The sequence below is a fragment of the Pempheris klunzingeri genome, chromosome 3, assembly GCF_042242105.1.
Source record: "Pempheris klunzingeri isolate RE-2024b chromosome 3, fPemKlu1.hap1, whole genome shotgun sequence".
Classification (NCBI taxonomy): domain Eukaryota; kingdom Metazoa; phylum Chordata; class Actinopteri; order Acropomatiformes; family Pempheridae; genus Pempheris; species Pempheris klunzingeri.
Window position 1 is genome coordinate 18,655,809 of NC_092014.1, and position 27,416 is coordinate 18,683,224.

General features: G+C 40.8%; 1 protein-coding gene across 1 annotated transcript in view; it reads left to right on the forward strand.

Annotated features, from left to right (window-relative positions):
- The window catches only part of LOC139198696 (cytoplasmic phosphatidylinositol transfer protein 1-like), a 73,233-nt gene extending 46,140 nt beyond the window's left edge, over positions 1 to 27,093 (forward strand). The window contains exons 2-9 of the mRNA XM_070827620.1: positions 4,774 to 4,922; positions 8,075 to 8,163; positions 9,498 to 9,505; positions 15,255 to 15,326; positions 19,941 to 20,036; positions 20,733 to 20,888; positions 21,411 to 21,474; positions 23,218 to 27,093. Coding sequence (XP_070683721.1) covers positions 4,774 to 4,922; positions 8,075 to 8,163; positions 9,498 to 9,505; positions 15,255 to 15,326; positions 19,941 to 20,036; positions 20,733 to 20,888; positions 21,411 to 21,474; positions 23,218 to 23,570 — 987 coding nt within the window. The 3' untranslated portion in view covers positions 23,571 to 27,093. The remainder of the gene's footprint in view (positions 1 to 4,773; positions 4,923 to 8,074; positions 8,164 to 9,497; positions 9,506 to 15,254; positions 15,327 to 19,940; positions 20,037 to 20,732; positions 20,889 to 21,410; positions 21,475 to 23,217) is intronic.
- The last annotated feature ends 323 nt before the right edge of the window (positions 27,094 to 27,416 follow it).

Consider the following 27,416-nt stretch of genomic DNA (forward strand, 5'->3'; position numbering starts at 1 on the left):
GATGTTAAAACTGTTAAAACACAACCCCAGTTCTCGCTGAAGTACAGACAACCCGTGTTGAGCGCGCCTCCCCAGCCATCTTTTCGCCCAGACTCCTTTAGTCTCCTAGCTTTTGTTTTTTCTCATTGCAAAGCACCAACAAAAGCAAGTTGCACCACATCAGTCTATTGTATTTACATCTGCTTCCACGTTGAGATCACGCGAGGTGAAGCATTGCTCCCTCTGGCACGATAATCTTAATAATATCCTGTAGTGTGTGGAACAACATTATTTTCAAATTTGTAGTAGGATAGAACATCTGTGAGGAGTCTTTTGTTTGATGCATCCAGGTTTCAAAATCAGTTAGGATTTTAAAACTTGCGTAATGTGAGCACAGCCTAAGGCACACAAGTCTGATCAGCAAAACACGGGGCTGTTCCTGTATCAGTGTTGGATAACGCATGAAGATTGGACTTTCATTTCAGTACTGCAGTACTGGCTGTGCTGTACAGAGCCTTACACTGTGTTTGGGTCATTTCAGGATCCTGCTAATGCTCAAAATGTCCTTTAGGTGTACTGTAAGTCCTTAAAATGCTCTTTTGCTTGATGCATTTCATAATCTTGCAGCATGACAGCACTGCACTTACCAACTTTTACTGAACTTTTTTAGTGGCTGGTTGGTTCTGCTCCACTGCTGCTCAAGTTGATTTAGGAAATTCCAACAGCAAGTGGCTGTTAAAGCTTCTATAATTAATAATTTGCTATTAACAATGGATGACGTGGCTACTTGTATGTGAAAGGGTCGCTTGCTGTTATGAATGAATCCACAGAGAATTATAGCCTGACTTAGCAATTGCCCTACGAAACTTTATAGTTTCTCTCAGCTAATTTTTTCAGTTTTCTATGCTGTTTTCAGGGAAAACATGCCAAAAGCCCTTTGCATGCTTTTTGCTGGGCATCAAATTGGTAACGGACGAAGCTAGAAATTAGCTGCATTAACACTGCAGAGCATTTAGCAGGTAAAGAGTGAGATGTGGCCAATCCAGCTGCCATTGAGATCAGAGCACATGGAGACAGACAACCATTCTAACTAACCAAGTTAGTCAGATCACAGACATGACAGTGGTAGATGTCTCCTAATCTGACTATCAGAAAGAAAGTATGTTTTCCAAAATATTGGACTATTTCTTAGGATTTCATAGGTCAATTAGATAAAAATAGTTGCAGTTGAATTTACTGTTGTTTGACTAATCAATTAACCTATTAGTTGTTTTGCCTGCAATTCAAAGCCAAAACACCTGTAAAACATGCTGCACAGTGGGGGGAAAAAATGCCGAAAAAAGAAAACAATTTTTATAACATCTTCACTGTGGCAGAGGTCAGCCAAACCTTCTAATAACTGTTCATCTCTGATCTTAACCAGCTTCTGTGTCTGGCTCTCTGACAGCTTTCTTTAGGCCTGATGTTCTGTGTGTTTGTGTGTGTTTATTTGTCTTTAAGTGTGTGTTCTTTTCTAACACCGCAATCTTGCACATATACTATTGTCTGGAGTGGGGGGGCTTTGAGCGAACAGATACAGAGGAAGTGAGTCATTGCTGCCCTTTCACAGTGAAACTAGTCTGCAGTACTACAGAGGATGCGGAGAGAGCCAAGGTGCTGCAGCTGGGCTTGTGACCTTTTAATGCATAAATTGCGCGCATAATGACGTAGATGTTTGTAGATGTATAGCTCTGGAATGTGTGTGTAGGTTTTATCAGGTGGTTGGTGGTATTTTATGCAGCATTCATTGCTTGCTGACTTTAATGTTCAAGGGCATTACATTGATGAGTAGTTCCTATGTTGCGAGAGAGTAAATTCCAAATACTCTCAGACCCGGGTTTGAATAGAGTCGTCTCCTTGATTAACTGCTTGTTTTAGATTCCAACAAAACACCAAGCTGTGGAATCTTCCTTTTATTGGCAAGACTTAAACCGACAGGGAAAGGGTATATGAAATGCTTTTCATTTCAAATGATTTTCATTTCCTGCGCCATACTTAAATTAATCCGGATAAATCAAAAGCTATTCTAATTCATTGCCCTTGTCCCACAGCATATTAAAGCCATTTTATTGTGGCGGTCTATTCTTCAAATGATTACACTGCCATGTCTGAAGCTATGACTGTCACCACCAACAACAGAACACTGTTGTCACAGACTATATTTGATACAGGGAATGTACCCGTATGGTAAATATCTAAGAAAGATAACTGGAAATGTTCGTTTGTTTCCACTGGAATATTAGTTAATTGGACAAATGGATAGTATTAAACGTAGTATCCACATTCCATTGCTCAGAAAAGATCATAACATAGTAATGTCTGCACATTTAACCTTCATGCATCCACTCTGACATAATTATGGTGAAGTGGTCATATACTGTATCAGACCAAATATGTTGATTTTACTGCTTTGCTTTGTTAATGTAGCTGGAAGTTGTGATCTTTGAATTATTCAGCTAGATTAAACTGGAATACGCTGTTTTAACTTTATTTTCCTCTATTTTGGATGCTTATTCCTCTGCAAGCATTAAAACTGGCTTTCTGGAAGCTGCAGATGCCCCCACTATGCAAATCCCCCATGAAAGTATCTGTTACAGCTGCTTGGTTTTGCATCCGTCCATCAGGCTAGATCTAATGACTTGAGGGGCTGTACATAATTGTTTCATTTTTTTAAAGGCATACCTGTAAAATGTGTGTATCCATGAGAGATTTGCAATATCATCTAGGTGCTGACCCCATTTTGAGCTCCCCCACCCCCCCTTAGAGCTACTTTGGGTGGGCACCTTACATTTTACCCTGACGGCATTTCACAGCTCAGCCAACAGCCGTGACAGGTAAAGGTCAGGGAGAGAGGAAGTGTTGAATCCAGGGGAATACAGTTGATATATCTCTCCTTCATTACAGTATTCTCACTTCTGAGATTTCATTTTAAACTGAGGAGAGGAGCACAGAGAGAAGAAGTCATCTTTTTCTTGGCGTCAGTGCCTTATTTTTCCTCTGTTACTTGCAATCTGTCGTCAGAAATTTCCAGTCATGTTCCTTTTCGCTGTCTTTGATTTAATTTTGGCCCCTCCTTCTCATTAAAACTCCTCAACTTGCCCTCCTTTGATGCTCCTCAGTCTCTCCCTCTCAAGTCAGCTCTTTTTCTCCCTCTTTGAAATCATTCAGTCATTTCCATATCTTTCCAGCTCCTTTCTGGGTCTTTTGTCACCAACAGAAGCTTTGGATTTAGAATATGAAGATTAAAGATCAAAAGCAGATACAAGTGCTGCCTTCAGTCAGTCAAGCCACAGTTTACTGCTAGAACAGAGTGAACATGTGAGCATGGCCAGAGTATTTAATTAACTGAACACGGTTCAGCGTGTACAAATTCCACAGAGTCATGGTCATTAAAACAAAAGCAGCTTAGCCAGGAACCAACTGTTAGTCTGGCCTTTTATTGAAGATGCATTATTGCTGCAGAAGCCGACATGACTTTACTTTGTTTTCTGACCTTTTTCTCAACTAAGTCTGGAAAGTAAGGCAATAAATAAAGAATGAGTGTTGACTCAGGGCCAAGCAGACAGACAAGTCATGGTGAAACTCACCCAAACATCTGCTATTTACCTTGTAGAGGAGTACAGTCTCCCCACTTTCTTTTAGCCTCAGGGCAGAAATAAAGAAGCAACCAATGTAGAATTAGATTAAACATTGTTACTGAGCCCTGAAGTTTTATCCATGATTAAAGACAGTCTGACCTTGTCATTTATATTCTCAAACAGTGAAGGTATCTCATTGCTTATTATTGAACCAGAGGAATTGCTTCATAGTATAAAACGCTGCTTTCACAAATGCTAAAAGATGACACATTGAGCACAGTGTGAATAACATCACATTATGTGTAAGGTTTGCTTTTCAGTTCATGGTGAGCCGGTGTTTGAAGGCTGCACACGGTAGTGACACTTAGATATTCTACGATTGTGAGTCTTTTACTGTTATCAATGTTTGTATTGTTAGTCCTGTCCTGACCTCCTGTTCCCGTCAGCATTGTTGTGTGATAACAAACAAGCCAATATTGGTCTGAAGAATGAGAGGATGCAGGTGGGATATGTTTTATGATGATTAGACAGGGTGTTATTTTTTTCTGCTGAAACTATCGCATGGAAATGTATTTCAGAGTCGTTAGTAACTTGTGAAAATTAATATGTATACACGAATGGCTTTGTTGCACTGCCTAAAATAACCATGTTTTTCTTTTTAGAATAATTAGGACTTTCATGTATCTAAATGTCACACATGCACAGTTTACACAATATAATGTGTACATTTATTGATTGTAACTAAACTAAACCAAACTTAAAAAAAGGAGACTGTAGGTTTACTGTGGTGCAAAATTTGTGTTACAATTCTACCTCGATTTGTGGACTGCTGTAACTCAATATTTGACACTGTAAACACCTCAAAAACTGAGGTTAGGGGTTCATTTTTGACTTTGGAAACAGCAGTTTGAGAAACAAAGTCACCACAAGGTCCATTTAGTAGATTAGTAGTTGTGGAGCTTTATGAAAACATATGATATGATTGAAAGCTCTAAAATAGCCACTAAATAGACCTTGTGGTGAGTGACACTTAATTTCACCTGATCTATAAACATTGTGGCTCTCAACATATCTATAAATCTTCCATGTGCTAAAGTTTTGAGGTTATATCCTGAAGTGGTTGCTGTCAGACAATATAATGGGAACTTATCCTGTCTGTGTCTGTTTTATCTTCCAGTACCGGATTGGGCAGCTGTACATGATCAGTAAACACAGCCATGAGCAGAGTGATCGAGGGGAAGGGGTGGAGGTGGTCCAGAATGAGCCGTATGAAGACCCGGAGCACGGCCAAGGGCAGTTCACAGAGAAACGAGTCTACCTCAACAGGTCAGTGAAACACATCGTTTCTTGTTTAGCGTCAAACATGTGAGCCATTTGTGTGTGGACTGGAATACTCAAACACTCTACTGGCAGTTCAGTTAACACATTTGTGGTTCAGCCTGTTGGCAGTTCATGGAAGTTTCTATATTTGAGGTTTTCTGGGGCAGAATTTTCTTTCCCACAGGACATATTTTGTTAGAAAACAGAAGAAGGACTGAGGAGTTGGGGAGAGCAACATTTGCCCCCATGGTTGAAAACAAAGGGCAACCTGTGGAAACTCAGAAACTTTGTCAACAGTAGATTTGAGATAAAATGCATCACAAAACCATAGAGCACAATATCTCGTCTATCGTGCAAACGTTAAACACAACAGCAATAAGCACAACAACAATTGGTATTTTTAAATTATGTATATATATACTTTTTATACATTTCTATTTGGCTCATGGTCTTAAAGGCTTGCTCACCACCTGGGACTAAATCTCCTGTTTCTGAACTCTCTTACTTAAAGAACAGCTCAGCTCAAATTTGATCCTCAGACATGACTTTCCCCAAAGCTGGAAAAAAAACTGGAGTAGAATAACACATTGTAGTGCATATCATCATATCAACTGGCTAAGATGACATTTAGCCATTTGATAAAGCTGCCAAGGTTTACACACACACACACACACACACACACACACTTTAATACACACTTCTCGACCACTGCACAAGCAAGTTACTTATCCGTCACAGTTACATGTCACCCCATACTGATTCATCTCACTGCATGGGCCTCTGTGTGGACTGCGTGTGCATGTGTGACCCATCCATACACACAGTTTTACTAGAACCACATGAGTTAAAGAGAGGTGACAGAGAGTATGATGCAGAATATGTGAAGAAAAGAAAGTGACAGAGAAAGGAGACAAAGGCGGAGAGAGGAAGATCAGAGATGCTGTAGGCTATTTGTTTGAGCACAAATACCTGTGTCAGCATTCGCTATGCCGGGGAACTAATTATGTTGAGTCAGCACAGCTCTGCTCTTTCAGAAGAGAGGAGAGGAAGAAGGCAGAGGGAGCGAACACAGATAAGCTGGGCTCCCTTTCAGGTGTTTTTGTAAATGATTTGCTCTGTATTGAATAAGAAAAACAAAAGTAGCCTTGAGCATCATTAAAAACACTTTATTAACTTGTCTTTACTGATGCTCAAGGCTGTGTTTTTGCTGCACAAAAATGTTTTTGAATTGGTGAAAAAGACAAAACACTGACCTTTCTAGAATAGCTGGCATTTTGATAAGATAAAATGTTCATTTCTTTTAATGTGTGTGAGCGAGAGAACTGCATTTTTCCATGTAACATATCAGTCCTGTCATAAAAAGTGAAGAAACGACGTGTTATTTCGTGGTTTGGTCCCCAGACTGCAAAAACATTAATGAAGATAAACACACCAACAGGACAGCCCATACAGCCTGTGTTATTTGCAGTGTAAAGGCAGAAAATAATTAGATTTCCGGTGGAACAAATTCAGTAAATTAACCTAATATATGTGACATTACACCAAGTAAAGTAAAACGAAATTTAATCATGTTATATTAAGGATTTTGCCATAGCTCACTGTTCTGTCCCATTCAACTTGCTATCCATCTGGCTTTGCAACAGCTAAACATTTAGCTCTGATTCACCAGCAGGGAAGTCAATCTGGACTCGCTCTGTCATGCTTCAACCACCCCATTAGCCCTCACAATCTGCCTCGCGCTGTACTTCACTATTTGGCCTGATCCCATCCGACCTGAACATCGATTCCATGCTTTTTCTGTCAATAACCTTCATTAGGATCGGAGAGGGGACGGTTGATTTTATGATTGAATAAAGAGTTGCCTTTGTTTGAATGTGTTTAGCTAAACTAGGGTGTTTTTCTAAATGCAAACACTGCGCTTGGCACGAAAACTCAGAGCAGCCACCCACCACGCTTGCACGCTTGGCAACGTGGGCCCGTTCGCAGCAGCTACTGGCAAAGATCTTTAAAAGAACAAGGAGGGAATGGGAGAAATCAACAGATGGGGGTGTAGGAAGAGTGTCAGTCTCTTTTGTTGGGAGGGAGGGGGAGAGAGGGAGGGTGAACGAGCCTGCCAACATTCACACAATGTGACCGTCGAAGGCTGTTTTTATTCACAGTTGTCACGATGCAGTGGGCGCCATTTTTGTCCTCCTTAAGAAATTGCATTCCATGTCAATCAAAGGAAGTGGAGATGAAAGCAGTCTACAAGAAAGCCCGTGCACTACCGTGTTTGACATGTTTCATGAATAAGGTCTCAATGCAGCCTCAATTATAGTCTTGCCAGAGTTCAGGATTCAAATCAGAGGATGTCAAGCATGCACACTCACACACAAAGTCCCATGAGTGTGCGTATTGGCAGTATACTGTATCTCTACAAGCAGTGAACACATGGTCGATAATACAGGTCCAAGGTGCCAGAAGGGCCTTAGATAGAGGTCAGAGAACTCTTGCGTCTAGGGCTGCAACTAAAGGAATAGTTCGACATGTTGGGAAATACGCTTTTTTCCTCTCGTGCCTACCAGCACCAGCTTTCACGTTCACTAATTGGCACATTATGCCATATATGGCAAGGCTAGGACTCTTGTCCAGCATAAACTCAAAGAACAAACTGCGCTCATCCAATAAGTAGTCCAGTACACAACCCCCAGAGAACTACAGTGTGTTGTTTTTCCACAAGGTGTAATATGTTGATGAGAGAGCTTTGAGAGGTGCGGCATAAAATGGATTACATTACAGCCATTGTAGCCCATTCACACACCCCATGATCTACCGGACCAATTCCAAAAGTTTTTGTACCCATCAGTTATTTTGAACCCAAAATGTGTACAAAAAAAAATAGGGCCCAGATTTAATCCTTTAATACGAAGACACACCAATCCCAGGACTACAAGGTCTGTGTTTTCACATTGGTCTTGCATCTCCCCAGAATTAAAGCATTTGAAATGTTCTTTTCACGCCATTCCTCAGTTTCAGTGTCTCTGCTGGGAGCAGATTTTCCTTGTGGTGGAGCAGGTTTGTGATGATTGCTGCAATAACGGAAGCCATTTACCCCACATGCTATATGCTCACAGTTTCTGTCCTCATGTGTCTCTGTCTGTCTCAATGTCTCTCTGCAGTAAATTACCTAGCTGGGCTCGAGCAGTGGTTCCTAAAATCTTCTATGTGACTGAAAAAGCATGGAACTACTACCCTTACACCATAACAGGTGAGTTAATGTCCAGCTAATCAATCTGATGCAGCCTTTTTTGTATGGCCAGTATCACACAAAGACCTACACACTCATGTCAAAACTAGTTAGCGGCTGTAACAAAATAAAAGCCTGTAACACTACACCTCTCTTGAATAGAGGCTACAATAACTCAGGCAGAAATACTCTAGCACTGTAGTCACACACAGCACCTTTTCAGCGTCTCGACTGGTTTTCAATCGGTTGTTTTTCTGTGAAAACACAGTTAACTTACCACTCATCACTTTGTACAAACACTTTATTGGGTGTTTTTAGGGAGTTGGAGTTGTGTGTGAGAAAAGACCTTTCAAGATGCACAGAGAAGAGCACATGCTCAAAGATGTTCTAAAACACGCCTCCAAGAAAAAGTCCCTGTGCAACTTTAGACATGTTCCATAATTCAGTAGGCTGAGACGCTCAGTTTACAGCCACTCTGTGAATAAGTTCTGAAGGAAGTGAGGGTTATATTGCATGGATCCTGAGCTGCATGCAGAAACACTGGAAATCAGTGGTTTTATAGCATTCTAAGCAAAATGTAAATGAAAAGTGAAACATCAGTGACCCCTGAAGACAAAAGCGGAAGGAGGATTTAGCAAGATGGATCAATAAAGTGTTACGTTAAACTCTAAAAGCAGATGGTATTGACAAGGGACAGCAGCTCTAGACAAAAAACAGACAAGGGCCCCTGATGCTGACACATGAACATACATATGTGATGATGACACACTGATCGTCCCCATAGCAGCTTTCTGTCTGTCACTGTGTCACTGCCAGGAAGACATAGTGTGAGAAAGCATGAACATGTCATTGACATATAAACATGTTAAAGCTTACACGTATTTGCATGTTTACCATTTCTCTCCAGAGCAAATGTTTTCTATCCACACTGACTTATAATGAGTGCAGCAGTGGAATAAGCTTTGCTTCATAAATAACCGACATCACAAGCAACCAGTAGTCAGAAGTGCAACGATTAGAGACGCTGTTCCCTAAACAGATTTCTGTGGCTCTTTCATGATCCTGATCTGAAGGAGAAGTGTTACAAGCTGAGGAATATAGATAAAAGGAAATTTCTTTTTGATGAGAGCAAATTAGAGAAAGTAGTGTAACTGAGGAGGGGATGGTGTGAGGTATCAGTTATGTGTCACTATGCAGTACCTGTGTGTCTCACACTTTTTTTTTCCTACATTGCAGCCCTCTCATTTCCTTTCATGCTGTGGAAAATGCAAGCAGGCTTAATAAATAACTGTTTCTCTTGTGCTCTGTCTCTGCTCTGACCTGATGCTTGTGTTACTCCAAACCACGGTCTGTAGAATATACAGTAAGTACCCTCTATGTGTATTTCACTATCTAATGCTGTATTTATGTTTATTTTTTGAGAATACATGCATCACAACAGAAGACGATAAACATTATGGTGCACCAGTGGCCACAATGAGTACGAAACTCCATCCATCTATTGTCTATACTGCTTATCCTTAATGGTCACGGGGGGGGGGCTGAAGCCAATCCCAGCTGACTTTGGGCAGGAGGCGGGGTACAGCCTGGACTGGTCACCAGTCAATCACAGGGGCGACACATAGAGACAACCATTCACGCTCACATTCACACCTTTACAATTTAGAGTCACCAATTAACCTGCATGTCTTTGGACTATGGAAGGAAGCCAGAGTTCCCAGGGAAAACCCACACAAGCATGGGGTGAACATGCAAACTCCACACAGAAAGGTTCAAGGCTAATACTGCAAACCTGCCAGCCAACCTGGAGCCTTCTTGCTGTGAGGCAGCAGTGCTAACCACTGCACCACCGTGCTGCAAAAAATAACACATGCACAGGCTATGCATGCTATTTTGTTCTCTTTCATTGTGGAAAATTGTGAGGACATTGTATTTACATTTGTCGGAGTTGGAGTCCGACATTCAAATGAAACAACAGGATGTAAAACAAGTGCACTAATTAAGTGTGTGTGAGTTTGGACACAGTCTAACTATTTAATGTAGTGGCGTGGGGAAATTATTTTAAGAGTGTTAAAGTGGAATCAGTATTGTATTAATTTATTGTTGGCCACTTAGGGGCAGCAGTATAAGCTATGGCTGCAATATTTCCAATTATCACCTTTTAAGTCATTATGGTCAATGTGCTACCAATGTACCATTTGCATATCCAGCAGACACATTAATACATAAATTTGAGGTTGTTTTTTGTGGCAACCTAGCAAATATAAGAAGCATATTCACTCTCCTTTTAGCTCTTCTTTTGGTCTCCAACAAATCCTGAAAACAGCTGCGTACTGTCACTCAAAACAAGGTTGGGAGCAGTGAAGGTGAATCAAAACAGTAAAGTTGTAAAACCAAAGCAATTAGCTAAAGGACAAAGTAAAGTGTATATATACACATATTATGTTTGTGTTAGAGAGCTGTCATATTTAGAGCCCCATGCACAAATATTTTAAGGTAAACTGAAAGCTCATAACATGTCAGATGATACAAATGCTGACATTTACATATTAATACATACATTTTGTGATTCACTCTTTTGAGGAGCTATAATGTCTGCATGTAGACGTGAATTATGGAGTCTTCTGCTGTTTGAAGTGAAGCCCTGGTACTTTTTTCACATTAGATTAGAATTGTCAGTTCTAACACCTACAGCTTCCATCTTCTGTCTGTGGAAATCAAAACAACCCTGTTTACCTCTCCAACACACACACACACCAATGGGCAGGTATTTGCTAATAAGCAGAGCTGCCTATGTGACCCATGATTAACCCTTGAAAACACACAAAGCTTTGGCAGAATAATCTGACACATTTTTTTAGGACACATGCAGAAGGTTAAGCGTGGCTATGTGGCTTCTGTTGAACAGAGTGAGAAATGTCACCAGCATGAGTCACGTCACTTTAGGGTGCAGGCATAAGAGGGGAAAGACAACAATGTTGTGATGACAGAATACAGGATATTGCCTCTGTCTATGTGTGGGGGTGTTTGTGTTCATGTAGGAGTCAGTGTAAACACACCCATGCTTAGATTAGTTTTAGGCAAATGCCTGAAGAATTGTCTTGGCTTTTGTCGATTTTGAGGAGACAGAAAGTGAAAGACTGTAGTGCCACAACCTGAGTTTTGTTTTGAATCATACAGTGAAGAAAGATCTAGAGAGGCTGAGAGTTCCAACATCAGCTTTCAGTGTTAATAAAGTAAAATTACTTTAAATATCCACTTTTACATGGCACCGTTGAAAGAAGCAAAGCGTATTACGACAACTGTGTAGCAAGTATAGGTGCTTCACAACGCAGGCACCAAAAGATGTAGCAAGTATAGGTGGGTATCACAACGGGACTCTCACTTGGTGGCACCAATATATGTAGCAGGTTGACTACCATATAATTAATTAATTAAAAGCTCTCGTATCGATAGGGGGCACCACCTGTCGTTGGACGGGAAATTCAACTTATTATTTTATTGGCACAGATGGCTTCAGGTCTTTAACCTTAAGAATTAAGCACATTAAACATTAAACAGTCTCAGTTCTAAATGTATACGTTCTCAGTGGCATTGATCCTCTTAGACCTTGTTATGAAGAAATATCCAGGCAGCGAAGTGGCGGTTAATACACCTTTTTATTAATAAATGCTAAATATCAACATAAAACACTAATGATTATAAAGGCGTATAAGACAGAAATGACACTAGACAGACAACAATCAAGACATAAGACTAACATTGCTGATAAAACTTTGGATTTGACGATAGTGAATTGAAACTGAATACGTATTTTACCGGAGGACAAGGGAAAATTATAGTTAGAATCACAGAGGATTCAATGACTACTCTTCCTGCAGACTTACAGTGGGCACAGAAAGTATTCAGACCCCTTCACTTTTTCCACATTTTGTTATGTTACAGCCTTATTCCAAAATGGATTAAATTCTTTTTTTTCCTCATCAATCTACACACAATACCCCATAATGACAAAGTGAAAAAGTTTTTTAGAAATTTTTGCAAATGTATTAAAAATAAAAAACTGAAATATCACATGTACATAAGTATTCACACCCGTTGCTATGACACTCAAAACTGAGCTCAGGTACATCCTGTTTCCACTGATCGTCCTTGAGATGTTTCTACAACTTGACTGGAGTCAAGGCACACACCTGTCTATATAAGGTCCCACAGCTGACAGTGCATGTCAGAGCAGAAAACAAGCCATGAAGTCAACGGAATTGTCTGTAGACCTCCGAGACAGGATTGTATCGAGGCACAGATCTGGGGAAGGGTACAGAAAAATTTCTGCAGCATTGAAGGTCCCGAAGAGCACACTGGCCTCCATCATTCGTAAATGGAAGAAGTTCAGAACCACCAGGACTCTTCCTAGAGCTGGCCGCCCGTCCAAACTGAGCAATCGGGGGAGAAGGGCCTTGGTCAGGGAGGTGACCAAGAACCCGATGGTCACTCTGACAGAGGTCCAGCGTTACTCTGAGGAAATGGGAGAACCTTCCAGAAGAACAACTATCTCTGCAGCACTCCACCAATCAGGCCTTTATGGTAGAGTGGCCAGACGGAAGCTTCTCCTCAGTAAAAGGCACATGACAGCCCGCTTGGAGTTTGCCAAAAGGCACCTAAACGACTCTCAGACCATGAGAAACAAGATTCTCTGGTCTGATGAAACCAAGATAGAACTATTTGGCCTGAATGCCAAGCGTCACGTCTGGAAGAAACCAGGCACCGCTCATCACCTGGCAAATACCATCCCTACGGTGAAGCATGGTGGTGGCAGTATCATGCTGTGGGGATGTTTTTCAGCGGCAGGAACTGGGAGACTAGTCAGGATAGAGGGAAAGATGAATGCAGCAAAGTACAGAGACATCCTGGATGAAAACCTGCTCTAGAGCGCTCAGGATCTCAGACTGGGGCGACGGTTCACCTTCCAACAGGACAACGACCCGAAGCACACAGCCAAGATAACGAAGGAGTGACTTCGGGACAAGTCTGTGAATGTCCTTGAGTGGCCCAGCCAGAGCCCAGACTTGAACCCCATTGAACATCTCTGGAAAGACCTGAAAATAGCTGTGCAGCAACGCTCCCCATCTAACCTGACAGAGCTTGAGAGGATCTGCAGAGAAGAATGGGAAAAACACCCCAAATGCAGGTGTGCCAAGCTTGTAGCATCATACCCAAGAAGACTTGAAGCTGTAATCACTGCCAAAGGTGCCTCAACAAAGTACTGAATAAAGGGTGTGAATACTTATGTACATGATATTTCAGTTTTTTATTTTTAATACATTTGCAAAAATTTCTAAAAAACTTTTTTCACTTTGTCATTATGGGGTATTGTGTGTAGATTGATGAGGGGAAAAAAGAATTTAATCCATTTTGGAATAAGGCTGTAACATAACAAAATGTGAAAAAAGTGAAGGGGTCTGAATACTTTCCGTACCCACTGTAGATAGATCTCAGAGCTACACTGACACCAACTTGTGAACTAACACCAGCTGTTATACTTCACGTGGGCCGTTGGTCCAGCAGCGTTGCATCCAGCGGTGGTCTGCAGTCACACAGGCAGGGTCAGCTGTCAGCGTCCCTGGCAGGTTTCAAGGGGAGGAGGAGAGAGAGGACCTCTCTCTGGAGGCTGAGACAGGAGGCTGGAGGGCCTTGGCGATGTCACAAAGATTATAAGTAACAAAAGAAAAACTTAAAAATAAAATTAAAAAAGGCAGAGCTGAAAGAAGGGCTAAGCAATGACAGGAGGGAAGACAGAGGTTTTATCCTCTGCATCTTAGGGGGCGTGTTCTCATCTGACAGAGGGACGCCTGTGTCATCACTTAAAAAATGTAGTCGTACTAAATTAGATTTCTGTTTCATATTCACTATGTTCCAAATCCATTTTCATTCCTAACATTGCATGGTATACAGAATCAAGATATTTCATTTCCAATACATATATTCATTAGGTCTTTACCAAATAACTTCCTAAATGGCACGACACACAATGACCTAATCTTTAACATTCTCAAATTTGCATTAACTTCCATTACTCTAATTATCACGTTGCACAGATTAAACAGACCTGGATTGAATATACTGTTGGTTAGTTTCTAACTTATTAGACACAGATTATTAATTATATGGACTTCCTGAGTCTTTTCACTCATTGGTGAGTTACAGTGTTATCACAGGATTTGAAGCAGCATCCTCAAAAGTGTAATTAGTTAGTTGGTCATCCTTGGATATTCATGAACATGTGGGTTACACCATTGGACAAAAGAACACGTCAATTAGCATTAACTGATCTGTGGGCACTTTGGACAGTTTCTTTAACCACATTTAAACTTATAGCAGAAATGAAAGAATGTTGATACAGACTTCCCTCATTCCTCTCCCTGATCAGTCTGGCCTGGGCCTCAGGGGTCCACGGGTGAAGGAGAGACCCCGGGGTTGCTCGGACAGGATTCTTCTGTCCTAATCACTGGTTCATAGAGGGTTCAGAGCGTATATGTCGATAGAAGCCCTTTGTTAACTTTGTGGCAGTCACTGTGAGGCCTTTAACACAACACCTACCCAGAGGCAAGCTTTGGGTTCCATCACTTCATCATTTGTCACTTATCAGTCTTTTTATACTGTTCATCACGTTATCATCCAGAACTCTTATACAATGGCTTCCTGTTTTGGATAAGTCAGTTCAGGGTTAATTCACAGCCAGTTCACTATTAAAGCATGGGTTCGTGGCGACCCCCCCCCTTTTCCTCTGTCACAGGACAGTCCAGGAGGTCATAGGGCAAGTGAGGCAGCCACAAACTACTGGTTCGACGACTACAACTGTATGCTATAAACTTGAGCTAAGACAGAAATCCAAACCAAGTAACCATACCTGCATTATCACCAACAGTAAGCAGTGTTAGCTTTCTGCAGGATAGACTGTTTATCCCTGTTGTATTTACTCTTTAAATGATTTAAAATGCAATGAAACATCAATGACACCAAACACCAATGATATGCAGGGCGAGTGTTCAGCACATAGGCTGCTTTTTATCTGATCTTTGGTTTCACTTTTTTTTTTCTTTCTTTAACCACAGTGCTCATTCCTGCCCAAGTTCTCCATCCACATAGAGACAAAATACGAGGACAACAAAGGATGCAATGACAATGTGAGTATAACTGTGTGTGTTTATCAGTGGTACAGTGTTCAGTATAATGTGAGCATTCTGAACAGGTACCGTCCAGGAGGAGGTTAATTCTTTATAATATATAGCTTTGCAGCTTCTCATCCACACAGATACTGTTGTTTCTGCTATAAGCGTATACTGTATTAGCCCATAGGCACAATCAATGAATTAGTCAGGTTCTAACTCCCATACACATCTCTCCATTTTGTAAAACTCTGCCTGTTTTCTGTCCGTCCTATACAGAAATCTGTGCAGCAAAAATAGGCCAAATGAATACACACACACATATGGTGGAAAACAAGACCTCTGCGAAAGCTACATGAGTAAAACCATCCGGGCAGATTTGGCATGTCCAAACCCTCCCGAGCAATTCAGTCGTAAAACAATGCCAACTATACAATGCGCCTTGAGAGTCTGCCAAAAAACTGCTCCACTTGTTGGACAGTTAATTTCATTTGGGCTGTTGGCCTACTCATTTTCTTTCTCTCTATATTTTCCTCCACTCTCCACTTTATAGGGGCATTAGTCATCAAATGAAATTCTGCCACTGCTTGGACAGGGAGGGATAAGGATGGTAGGGTAGTGTGCAACAGACAAATTCCTGGCAATACATCAATGTGGGCACCAGCAGGTTCATTTTTCTGTGTCTACATATTTTTCTTCAAATTGCCAGTGATTTGGCGATTGTATAAGGGAGGAATGGCTCCAAACTTTGCTAAAGTGTCTCGGTGATGTGTCTCAGAGTAGTTTAGTACTCATGAAGCGAAGAGACAGACTGTCAGTGCGCATTAAACATGTAGTGATGTTTTAGATTGATGCTTGTTTGGCTTAACAAGACAAGGCAACAGATCAGAGACTTTTTTTTTTATTAAATCTAACAGAAATCGCCTACAGCAAATGCACTTCATGAGTAAAATACTGAGACAAATCACAGTTCTGTTGCATAAATATGTGTTTTGTGTGTGTGTTGAGACGCCAGACAGTTTGAGATGCCTGCGCATATGAGCAGAGATACAAGAGTGGCACATAGATCTCACCATCCATACCCGTGCACACACACACACACACACACACACACACACACACACACAAAGACACACAACCACTCAAGACAATGATTCAACGGCACAGCTGCACAGCTTTGTGTGACATCTTCAGGGCAAACAAACAAGACACATGTTTTATGACACTGTATTACCATTTTATGAGTGTTTGTGAGGTGGCTTTACTAAGAAGGATGCCGTGAAATTATATGAACGTAGCTGTGCGCTGCTTTGTTTTGAACATTTTATATAACAACATTCTCTCTAAACAAGTTATCCCTTGTGTGGACTCTGATGGCATAACATTCATCTGTCCACTCGGGGTGTCTAAACACTGTTTGAGTCTCAAAGAAAGCACAACTGGAAGAACAAGAACTTACTGAGAAGAAAAGATTCAGAGAGAGGAAGGAAGGACGGATGGAAGGGTGCAAGTGAAGGGGAAAATCGTGGATATGTGGACAGGAAATGAGTGGGTGTGTGAGTGGACATCATGCACCATTTGAAGGGAAGCTGCAGTAACAGTATATGACATGCAGAATTCCACAGTGCTATTTAATGTCAGACACACATACATATGCACTCACACTAGCTCACGCTCACACTCACACATTAAGCTTTAACATGTATCCCGAGGCTCATGTTGCTCTTGTCATCTCTCCAAGGACCCCTGAACTACCCAGCAGGCAGAATGAGAAAACACATCTGTTTCACTCGTTCTCTCTCTCTCTCTCTCTCTTTTTTTTTTTTTACCACATTCTGCTCAACCTTTTGCACCATTTACTTTTTTCATCGCTCCTTTTTTGGATTGAGACACGGTTATGAGCCGTTATTACAAGAAGTGGTCATTTGCAAGCACTACAACCGCACAGGTGCCACTTCAGTGAAATCAGTGAAATTGGACATGCATTGATGTCCGTATGACCATCCTTGGATTTTACCTGCGGAGGAAACACGTTCTTCGCTATGCTAGATGTTGCATAAGGGTGCTTTTGGGACTGCAATCTCCAAAAGAGTCATTTGTTGTAATGAAACATTTTAACGAATGAGAAGAGCATACTCGACATCTTATCCTGCATTCCTTCTGTTGGACAGAACATGTATAATTGTCCTAAATAACTTTCCTTTTCATTTTCAGTGCCCCTAACATTTTGCATATGCTTATACTTTTGAAAATAATGTAATTTAATCCAAGTAGTGATTGTCTCCTATGTAAGCCATGAATAAGGTCTTTTTTGGGTTTATTTTCTCTTTTGAGGATAATGAAGTGCAGTCCAATAGATTTTTTATTTAGTCAGTGGTTACTGTCAGCCTCCAAACGCCCTAGCTGTAGAGCATTTTAGGACAAATTAGTGGTGTGTTGACACGGGTAAACTGACAAAAAATGACCAAAGAATTCTGGTATACACACTAGAGTAGTGCGTAGTCTTTGCATATAGCATTGCCATCTTAGCAGTAATGCTATGAGAGGTAGAGGTTGGAGAGGTAGGAACAAACCGTAGCTATGGTTCGTGTAAGGGAAGTGTAGGAGTCTCTTTTTTTGTGTCTTGTCATTGTGACTTTTTCAAAATGACTCTGAATGGCCTTAAGAGGTGCTACATTTACAGGTCAGAACAAGGTGACGTGTTAGCTACTGGCACTGAGGAACACTGTTATCATTCATGGGGTGCCAGTGTGGTGTCTCCTCCTTGTCTAACTTGTTTTTTCCTACTCTTTTTTTCTTCTCATCTCTTTTTTTTTTTCACCGTCTCGCTCAATGATCACCCCCCTTATGTTTGCTCCCTCCTTGTCTTGGTATCACATTAGTGTGCCTAAAGGCTATTATAATATATATAAAGGCTATTCTATTCTAAAAGTTACTGGAAAATTGCTCTTACTTACTATATGTCTATTAAAGTTATTTTTGCATTAAAGAGCAACTTTCCAAGTTGCAGTCAATAATGATTGTTTGTTTAAACCTCTCATGATTTACATCAAATTTAATTTATTTGAAAATGCTTTAATAAACACTCTTCCACACATGCTCATTGCAGATATTTTTCCATTCATTCTTGCATCTGATTACACAGCCATGCTTCCTCTCGCATTTTATCTCCTTTCCTCCCAGTCATTCCCTCCTTCTCTTCCTCGCTCCCTCCTTCCATCCTCCTCCACGTCAGTCTCTGCACACATGTCCACTGTTCCCCCTCCGTTCCTCTACTCTATTTTACTCTCCCTCCCTGCGACTCCATCCCTCTCCTCTTATTACATAGTGTCTTGCTCCTGCCTTTCCCTCCACCACCCCACCATCTCGTTTTCACCGCTCTTTCTCTCTCTCTTTCTCTCTCTTCAGCCCAGTCTCCATTTCTGTTGCTTGGCTGCGCTCATGCATGCTGACATATCACCCTTATTGTGCCAGCAGTGCTCATCCACACTTTAAATGACTGAATGCACCCTTGGAAAAGAAGGGAAAAAGAGCAAGAAATGGAGGAAGAAGGAGGGGGGAGAGGGCAAGAGCTGCATGTGTCTGCAGAGAAGTTCATGTTCCAAAAGCTGGGAAGGCGTGACTGATATTGTACCAAACAATAAAGGAAGCTGCATACGCCAAGATGTGCATGTAAAATACTTGTAGTTCTAAAATCTACTTTAATTATAATACACAGTATATCGGTATTGCGACATAAAATTACTTTTATTGTTATACAGGATTTTATCCATATCATCTACCCCTAATAATATGATTCAATGATGTGTTAAAGTAGAATAGACTTACGCTCACAGCCAGTTCTTAACGTACGCTGAAATGTGTGAGATTAATGTGTATCTTTTATCTGTTTCTCCAGGTTTTTTTTCAGATCAATTTTAGATATTCCCACAGCCTGCTTTTAGTTAAATTAATGATAAATAATCCTGTAAATGAAGCCCGTGGCCTCTAACCTCACTTTAAACGCACACACACACACACACACACAGATTTGCCCTTGGGGCAATACGGCAGGTACTGTAATGAGAGTGCTTTTCAAGAAGCACATCTGAAATGGTGTGTCTGTGTGTGTGTCTACAGATGGATTGATAGATAATATAAACAATTATACATGAATTCTTGATCCGTCAGTAAGAAGTTCCATATAATCAACAGCATAAGAACTAATGAAGAATGATAATAAGAATAATAAAAACTAAGAAAGCAATAAGAATGTTGCACTTTTTGTTCAATCAGCTGACAGTCTGCCTTAAAACATGGCACAATAATTGCCATGTGTCAGTTTGCATAGTAGCTAATTGAAGATGTGGGCATCGAGCACCACCTAATGGTTGTGTAAGCAAGTACAGTGTGTGTTTCTAGTGTTTGGCTGAGTGATGAGGGGACGGAGAGTGACAAGATACACGTTGCCAACAGTGTGAATAATTCCCAACCTTTGAGTTGAGCAGTAAGGCAGGTCTGCCAGCCACATATCTAATGATGTAACCTGGAAAGGACGGATTTCTGAGATGTATTTTTATTTGCGAGGAGGCTGTTCTGATTGGCAGGCAGAGGCTGTGTGAGCGTTGGCTAACCGATCTGTTCTGTTTTCAGATATTTGACACCGAGCTGAAGGAGCAGGAGAGGGAGGTGTGTTTCATCGACATCGCCTACGATGAGATCCCTGAGCGCTACTATAAAGACTCTGAGGTGAGCTTGTGTAGGGGTGTGTGTGTAGATGCTCACAGCTATTATTTAACATCACTGGAGAGATGTAAGTGTGGTGTTGTATTGCAGTAGTAAAACAATGTGCTTAAACAGCCTGATTTCAATTTCTGTCAGGTTGTGATCTTACTCAGATGGTTCTCTCTGTGTCTAAATTACTTTTATATCCAATATTCACTCTTATCCCTAATAGTATGTTCACAAGAAAGATAATAACATTCTTGATATTATTATTGTTATCTGTTAAATTTGTTATTGAAGCCCGAACACACGTTCTAATACAAACTTTGGTGACTTGAGACCTCAATCACTTGTCTAGCAGCTGCACTTGCTGCTTTATATGCCTTTCCCATCTCACACAGCATTCATCTGTAGTCTTGGAAGCCTTTCATACTTCAGAGTCTGTGAAGTGTGAGAGCTGGTAATTGTCTTTAGAGCCATTTGATAACCAATTGCCTGAGCTCTAATGAGCCTGTATAGAGATTCTCCAAAGACCAGAAGGGTTAATGCGGATGGTATTTAATACTGGTATTCAGTCATGCATCTAATTTTCAGCTCTCCCTTATGTCTCTCCACTGGGGTGTTGTTTTTCCCCTGGGGTGCAGAAACAAGAATGCCTGAAGGCTTGGGTTAATTATTGTAATACTAAACCTGTCTGTGTTAATTTTCCTCCCATCGCAGGACTTGCGATACTTCAAGTCAGAGAAGACTTCACGGGGGCTTCTTCAGGAGGGCTGGAGGGACACCCAGAATCCCATCATGTGCTCGTACAAACTGGTCACCGTCAAGTTTGAGGTTTGGGGTCTGCAGACACGTGTGGAGCAGTTCGTTCACAAGGTGAGAGGCCGTCCATGGGGTCAATGTTAGATCTTTCATTTCAGTCATAGTTGAACCTTGGTTTGATTTAAGTTGCAGTAATAAACTGATCCTTCTTTTCTTGGCTAAGTGAATTTCTTTTGGTCCAGTCCCACAAATTATTTGGCCATAAAAATGACCAAAAATAAAAATTTATTTTCTATGCTGTTTAGTGGGGAAGATCATAATCAACAGAGGGTGATAATAAAAACAGAAAATGGGATTCACAATCTTTTGGTTGGATAGATTACTGAAACATCCAAAGTTTCACATCTTATTTCACGTCATGTCACAGTCAGTTGTATGTAGTCAGTCAGGCTGTGTGCCTCTTTATGGTTTTGTTCAAAGCTGGCTAAAGCACTAAGCTTGGATTGTAATTTAAAACTAGAGGATTAGGTGTCCTAATGCATGCCTGCACTTCTACATCCAGATTCTTGAATATTTTAAACAGAATAACACTGACTGGTGTTAATATTTTCTTTCTGTCTTTGTGTTGTGTAATAGGTGGTTCGGGATGTGCTGCTGCTGGGACATAGACAGGCATTTGCCTGGGTGGATGAGTGGATTGGTAGGTCTACCAGTCGTTTTCTACAGTCCTGCTGTCTATACATTCTAGCTTATTTTCAGGCTTTGCCTACTTAGATTTACAATCTTCCATGAAGTGTTATGTTACTATAACTGATTATTCTATAACCGATTCCTGTTTTTTTTACAAGTAAGTTTGCATGAAAAATCACTCCTGCATCTAACCCCACCACTGCCAGTCCTGCCTCTAAACCCCACTCTTTCATGTTTCATGTTAGAGGAATATATTGCAGCTTATTCAGAGTTAAGAGTAGACATTGTACATGTATACATACTGCAATCCTGTTGCACTGAATTTAACTCTTTGCGGTTATTTTTCATATTAAACATCCAAACATAAAATAGCAAGAAAAGATGGCTGTTTATGTTTTCCAAAGCTATGTGTATGGGTATAAACCTTGCCAACAAATTGGCTGCAGTTTCATTAAGGAATAATTGGAAATGTACATCACTGAAGAATGATGCACTCACTGAAACATGAAAGCTGCCTCTGTCTGTTTCTCTGAGAGTGTGGTTGCACAAGAGGAGAGACAGTCCTGTCTGCAACACATTCGCTCACTATCAGCTGGTGAGCTTTTTTCCATGGCTGCAGGGCATAAAGATAACAGGCTCATTGTCTTTGCCATGAAACATGTTACTCTCCTCTCCTCTCCTCTCCTCTCCTCTCTATAACCACTAACCACTAACCACTATATTTCCTACAACCTGAATGCTTGAAATACTCTCTAAATCTGTCTACATGTAGAATGGTTTTGTCCCAGAAAATAAGTGAACCCTTCCAAGTGTTGCTTTCTTGTGCTTGCAATGATCCAGCCTCTTCTTTGGGTGTTGATTGTTCATGCTCCACCTTAATCTTGAAAACGTCCTTGACCTCACACTACCTTTCCTCCCTGCTTCCTGGTGTGGCTCGGATTTGTCTAGCTATCCTGTAAACTCTGGTTCATGGGAAGCTAGCACTATAGACCCCTAAAGCTTTAACTTTATAAAGCTGTGATCATCCCTCAAAAACTCTATACTCATCCATGGAATGCATCTCCGCCGCCTAACCCTCTCCTTCCCCACCTGTTCGTCAACTGGAGTGCCATCATAGAGGAGTTACCAATATTTCGACCCTCGTTCCACCCCTCCCCCCTCTTCCAGATATGACTTTGGATGATGTGCGGGATTACGAGAGACAAATGCATGAGAAAACCAACATTAAAGTTTGCCTTGAGCAGCAAGAGCATTCCACAACAAACCCATCACCACTGGATGACATAGAGATCCATGACAAAGCAAGCGTATGTGTCTTTTTCATTGTTTCTTTACTCCATTGGCCCTCCTCTGGCTCATATTTGAACCACTCGTGACTGTGAATGAAGTTGTCACAATTGCATATAGATGTGTACATACCTCCACTCGTTCTGTCCTACATTGAATCAAACCATGTATACATGAACTGTTGACTATGTAAATATCATAATAACTGAAGTCTGGCAAAGTTCCACAAAGGTTTGTAAAGGTACTTAAGAAACACAAGGTAACACATGAACGCTAGAAACATATTGGTTATTAAAATACCACAATGTAACAACCAAAAATATTACTTGTTTTTGGTTATTGAATCTTTTTTAGCACTCTACTGACTTTAACCTTTGCTACTCTGAAACTGTCTACAAAGACTAAAATAAGTCTACTTTCCCAATTCTTCCTCTCATTGGTCTCAATTGTTCTTTTTCCAATCCAGACATGACAATGGATGAGGTGAGAGAGTTTGAGCGCACCATCCAGGAGGCCACCAACCAGAAGATCGGGATTTTCCCTCCATCGATCTCCATCAGTGAGACGCCCCTGTCCTCCTGTGCCCTCACCGGCCCTGCCAGCGCCCCCTCAACCCCCATGTGCACTGACGCGCCCGAGTCCCTCTCTGTCCCTAAGGACCGACCCCGTAAAAAGTCTGCTCCAGAAACACTGACCCTCCCTGACCCAAGTGGCACCCCACAGGGCTCTACCCCGAATCCCCTACCCGTTTCAAACCACCTCCAATCATCCACACCACCCTCTTCCAACTCTGATCTTGCTGAGATGGATGAGCAGTAGAGGGACCTTGGGATGTCTCCCCCCCCACTCCTTGCTTTACTTATTCCCCCAACCCCGTTGTCTTAGTAGCCCAATGAGACTAGCCTAACCTCCAAACACCAGTGCCCAGATGTTCAAGTTCTCTTGCCATATCCAATGATTTGCCATAACCCTGGACATACAACAATCATCCTAGAAGTCTTCATCAGCATCACTAATACCATCCAGGCAGCTGTATGCTCAGCCACCCTAAAGTGGCTGACTTCCTCTTCCTGTGAGTCTAGCCAGTCACATGTCTCATCTATTGCAACAACCACCCGTGATGTCTAATCAAAACAAATAGCATCCGTTATTTTTTTGAGTGGTGGTTCCTTATGTTATATGAATAAATTATTCTTAGTATTTCTTTAGTTATGTTTTCTTCAATCAGACGGGCTGATTGCTTTCAAGCTGTTGAGTAATGAAGTAGTTGCCTTAGCACCGCGGAGCCAGTGGTGTTTATTAGTTTTGACTATGTGCGCAAATTAATGCCTGACAACCTCTGTCCTTTTTCAGTCTGTAAAATGGCTGTATGTTTAAAATTAGAAATTAAATCATTGACACAAACTAGAGTAGCACAGTAGACCTAATATATCAGAGTAACACACGCCAAGTACCCCCATAACAGAACCTCTTAGCTTAACTGTTTCCTTAGCCGTCCAAACTGGCCTGCGGATCAGATTACATCCATCCTTTCCATCCAAAACTCCAATTATATAACAGATGCAAGATCAGTACAATCATAGAGAGTTTACACCTCAGGTCTCCCCGACTCTACCTAGATCACACTCCAAAGGCAGGGATATTACTGTACCTTTCTCTCCCTACTTATTGCCAAACAGCCGCATTTTATACCTCCACAAATATTACAATACAACACTTGTATGTATTATACCAGTCTACTTGACCCTTGTAATGTTTACACATCGAAAACCTTGGCGGAGCATTTGCATATTAGTGTTAAACCTGCAGTTTTAGCATGACAGTTTAATGATTCTAAAATTGAATTTGTTGAAGTTTATTACTGCATATATCTTACTCAAGTTGACTGAGAGGTCAGTACAACAAAATAACCTTAGTGAAAAGTTGCCTGAAACTAATGCTGGACATCTCTTGTGACATAAACGTGATCCAATTTTATCAAATCAGCAAATCACTTTAATGTCATATGTAGGAACAAGGCCATTTTGGGGAGTTTTTAAACATTGCCTGATCTTTGTGCACAGTGGAGGTAATGAAAACTCAAAGCTTACTTTGAGTAGAGGGGCACGTGCATCAAGCTGACTTGAGTATGTGCTTCGTTAGCTGCATAGTGTTTGCAGCAGTGCTGACACCTTTGATTTTCTAGTGCCGGTTGATAACACTGAGCCAGTACTTTGGTGGGTGTGCAAAATGATTTAGAAACGGGAACATCCTTTGCAGTGACCCATAATTTGTGCTGGGCTTGTAGTGCTAGTTATCATTTAAAACCTTAAAGGAGAAACAAATACATGAGGACAGCAAGTTATTCTTTGAACCCCCTTTTTCCAAATGATGATATTCAAGGAGGGTTTTATATGCTGCATGGAATGTTCACAACATGCATACATATTATGTGAAGTATATATGTATATACTGTAAATGAATGGATTGGTACAGTATATTTGGTGATGCAACTGTATGAAAAAAGTGAATGCCAACTTTGGAGGATCTGTACTAATTTTGTATAGTAGAAAAAGCAGATTTTGAGTGAAATGTAAGCATGTCCAGAGAATATAGGCCTACAAACTCTTTCAGCTCAGTGCCTCTGCATGCAATTATTGTATCATCGCCTAAATGTGTGTAAACCAAATTCTCTTATACCGTATTTCATCTATAGAAACAAAACAACATTTCATTGCATTTCTTTGCCTGTCTTCTATCTCAAGTGTTGCATTTAACCAAGAATGAAAATGGACTACAACTCCATAATACAGTAGCTGATCTTCAACATAATCAGATACAATCAATCATATCAAACCACATTATCGGACTCTCAAGTGACAGGGCTAACATGTTATTATAGTTTAGGAAATTAGTATTTTTTTGTTCGCCCTATTCATACTAATCACATCTAACATTACAGCGGAAATGCATTTTGCACTTTCCAGTGTTTGACACCTTTGACAATGAAGAAATGTTACATTACAGTCTTGTTGGGATTGTTGGACCAAAGTCCTGTAATACAGCATAGTGGCTTCGAAGAGAGTAGGTTGAGGAGAGAGTCCTCAGTGGTCTTGCCATAAAATACTCTTAATATTATGTACAGTTTCTCACTCGCTTTTGTTAAAATACAAAACAACTGTAGCTATTTATCTGTAACTGTAGCTTTTGTCTTTGCCTTTTGAGGATAAAAATCTTATATACCAGTTATTGGCCCTGTGTATTGATCTATTATGTATAGACTATACATATTTACAACTCTGGTATTGACCATCTCTCTTGTCAGGAACACAAAGATCCAGGGATATGTTTGATCTACCACGGGCTATTAAAAATAATGCAAAAGATCCAATTGTGTAACATTAAGCACTGCTCTGTTTAAAAGAGTAACGTATTAGGTATTGTAAATACCATTGTTAATTACTCATATCGTAGGTTTCTTACAATGAATCTGTTCCAAGTTGCATCACTGATGTGACATGAATGTGCTCAAATAGACAGAGAAGGATATTCTTTAGTGTTTGTGCGATAAGGATGACCTTTCCACAGACATTAATTCGAGGTTTGCTTTAATCTAGAAGTAATATGTGTCTGTGACTATGACGTCATTGTCATCTATTGAGGATACTGAATTCAGATAAATTTACTCTTCTCAATCGAGTATGAAGATTCCTCATTGTAGTGGTGCACTTTTGACTCTCCAGTTGCTTTTGGGTGGCCATGCAGGGCTAAAATTGTTCGTACAAGTTGTAAAACAAAATGAAGCTTTTCTTTTTAGTGGGTTGGCTGCTTTGACGTTTACTTGCCATGCTAATTGAGAGGTGATTCGCTTTTCTTTCTTCTTTTTTTGTAGTAAATCTGCTGTACTTTGATTTTGTGATTGCTGTATTGTTGGAAGGAAAATCTTAAATAGTTTATCATTATTTCTTTGGATAAAAGGACCAAGCTTTTCACTCCCTCCTCCTGACGCAGTTTGCATTCGGCCATGCTGTTGTGCTGTCTCCCGATAACCGGGACCTGTCTCACCAACCGGGATCTCTGGGTTAGCTGTAGACCTGCACTGAGGGAAACCAGGAGCAGCTGAGTCTACTTCAGTCTTCGGGTGTGGCTCTGGCTAATCCAGCTTTCTACAATAATCCTGCTGTGTGAAACAGGCCCCAGAGGTGCCATTCGTGTTCAGCTGCTGGAAGTCGCTCTTAGTTCTTCCACTTTAACTATTATTGTATTTGTTATATTTTTACTGCCCTTTGAGGTTCATTTGGTTCTTTGTTGTAAGTATTGTTTTACTTTTTCTGAAACAGACAAATAAACTTTACTAGCTATTGCAATGTCTTATTATTTACTCCACTCACTGTGCATGTTTCACATAACCTCTTACGTTCTATCCTTAAAACCATACTGCAAGTTAACGGGAAGTTACTACTGTAGGGGCCCTGGTTAAACCTTATCTTTGTCCTCTTTACTGCCAACTGATGCCGATCTTCACTCAACATGCATCTGCAACCATTTAAGAAAAAATCCACCCTAAACACACAGCCACTAGGGATGCATTTTGGGACTCATTTTTGTTTTCTAATTTTATCTAGAAGTAGAAGTAGTGGATGTAGTTTAAATACCAAAAGTAGAAGTAGTCATTAAGCGGCAGAA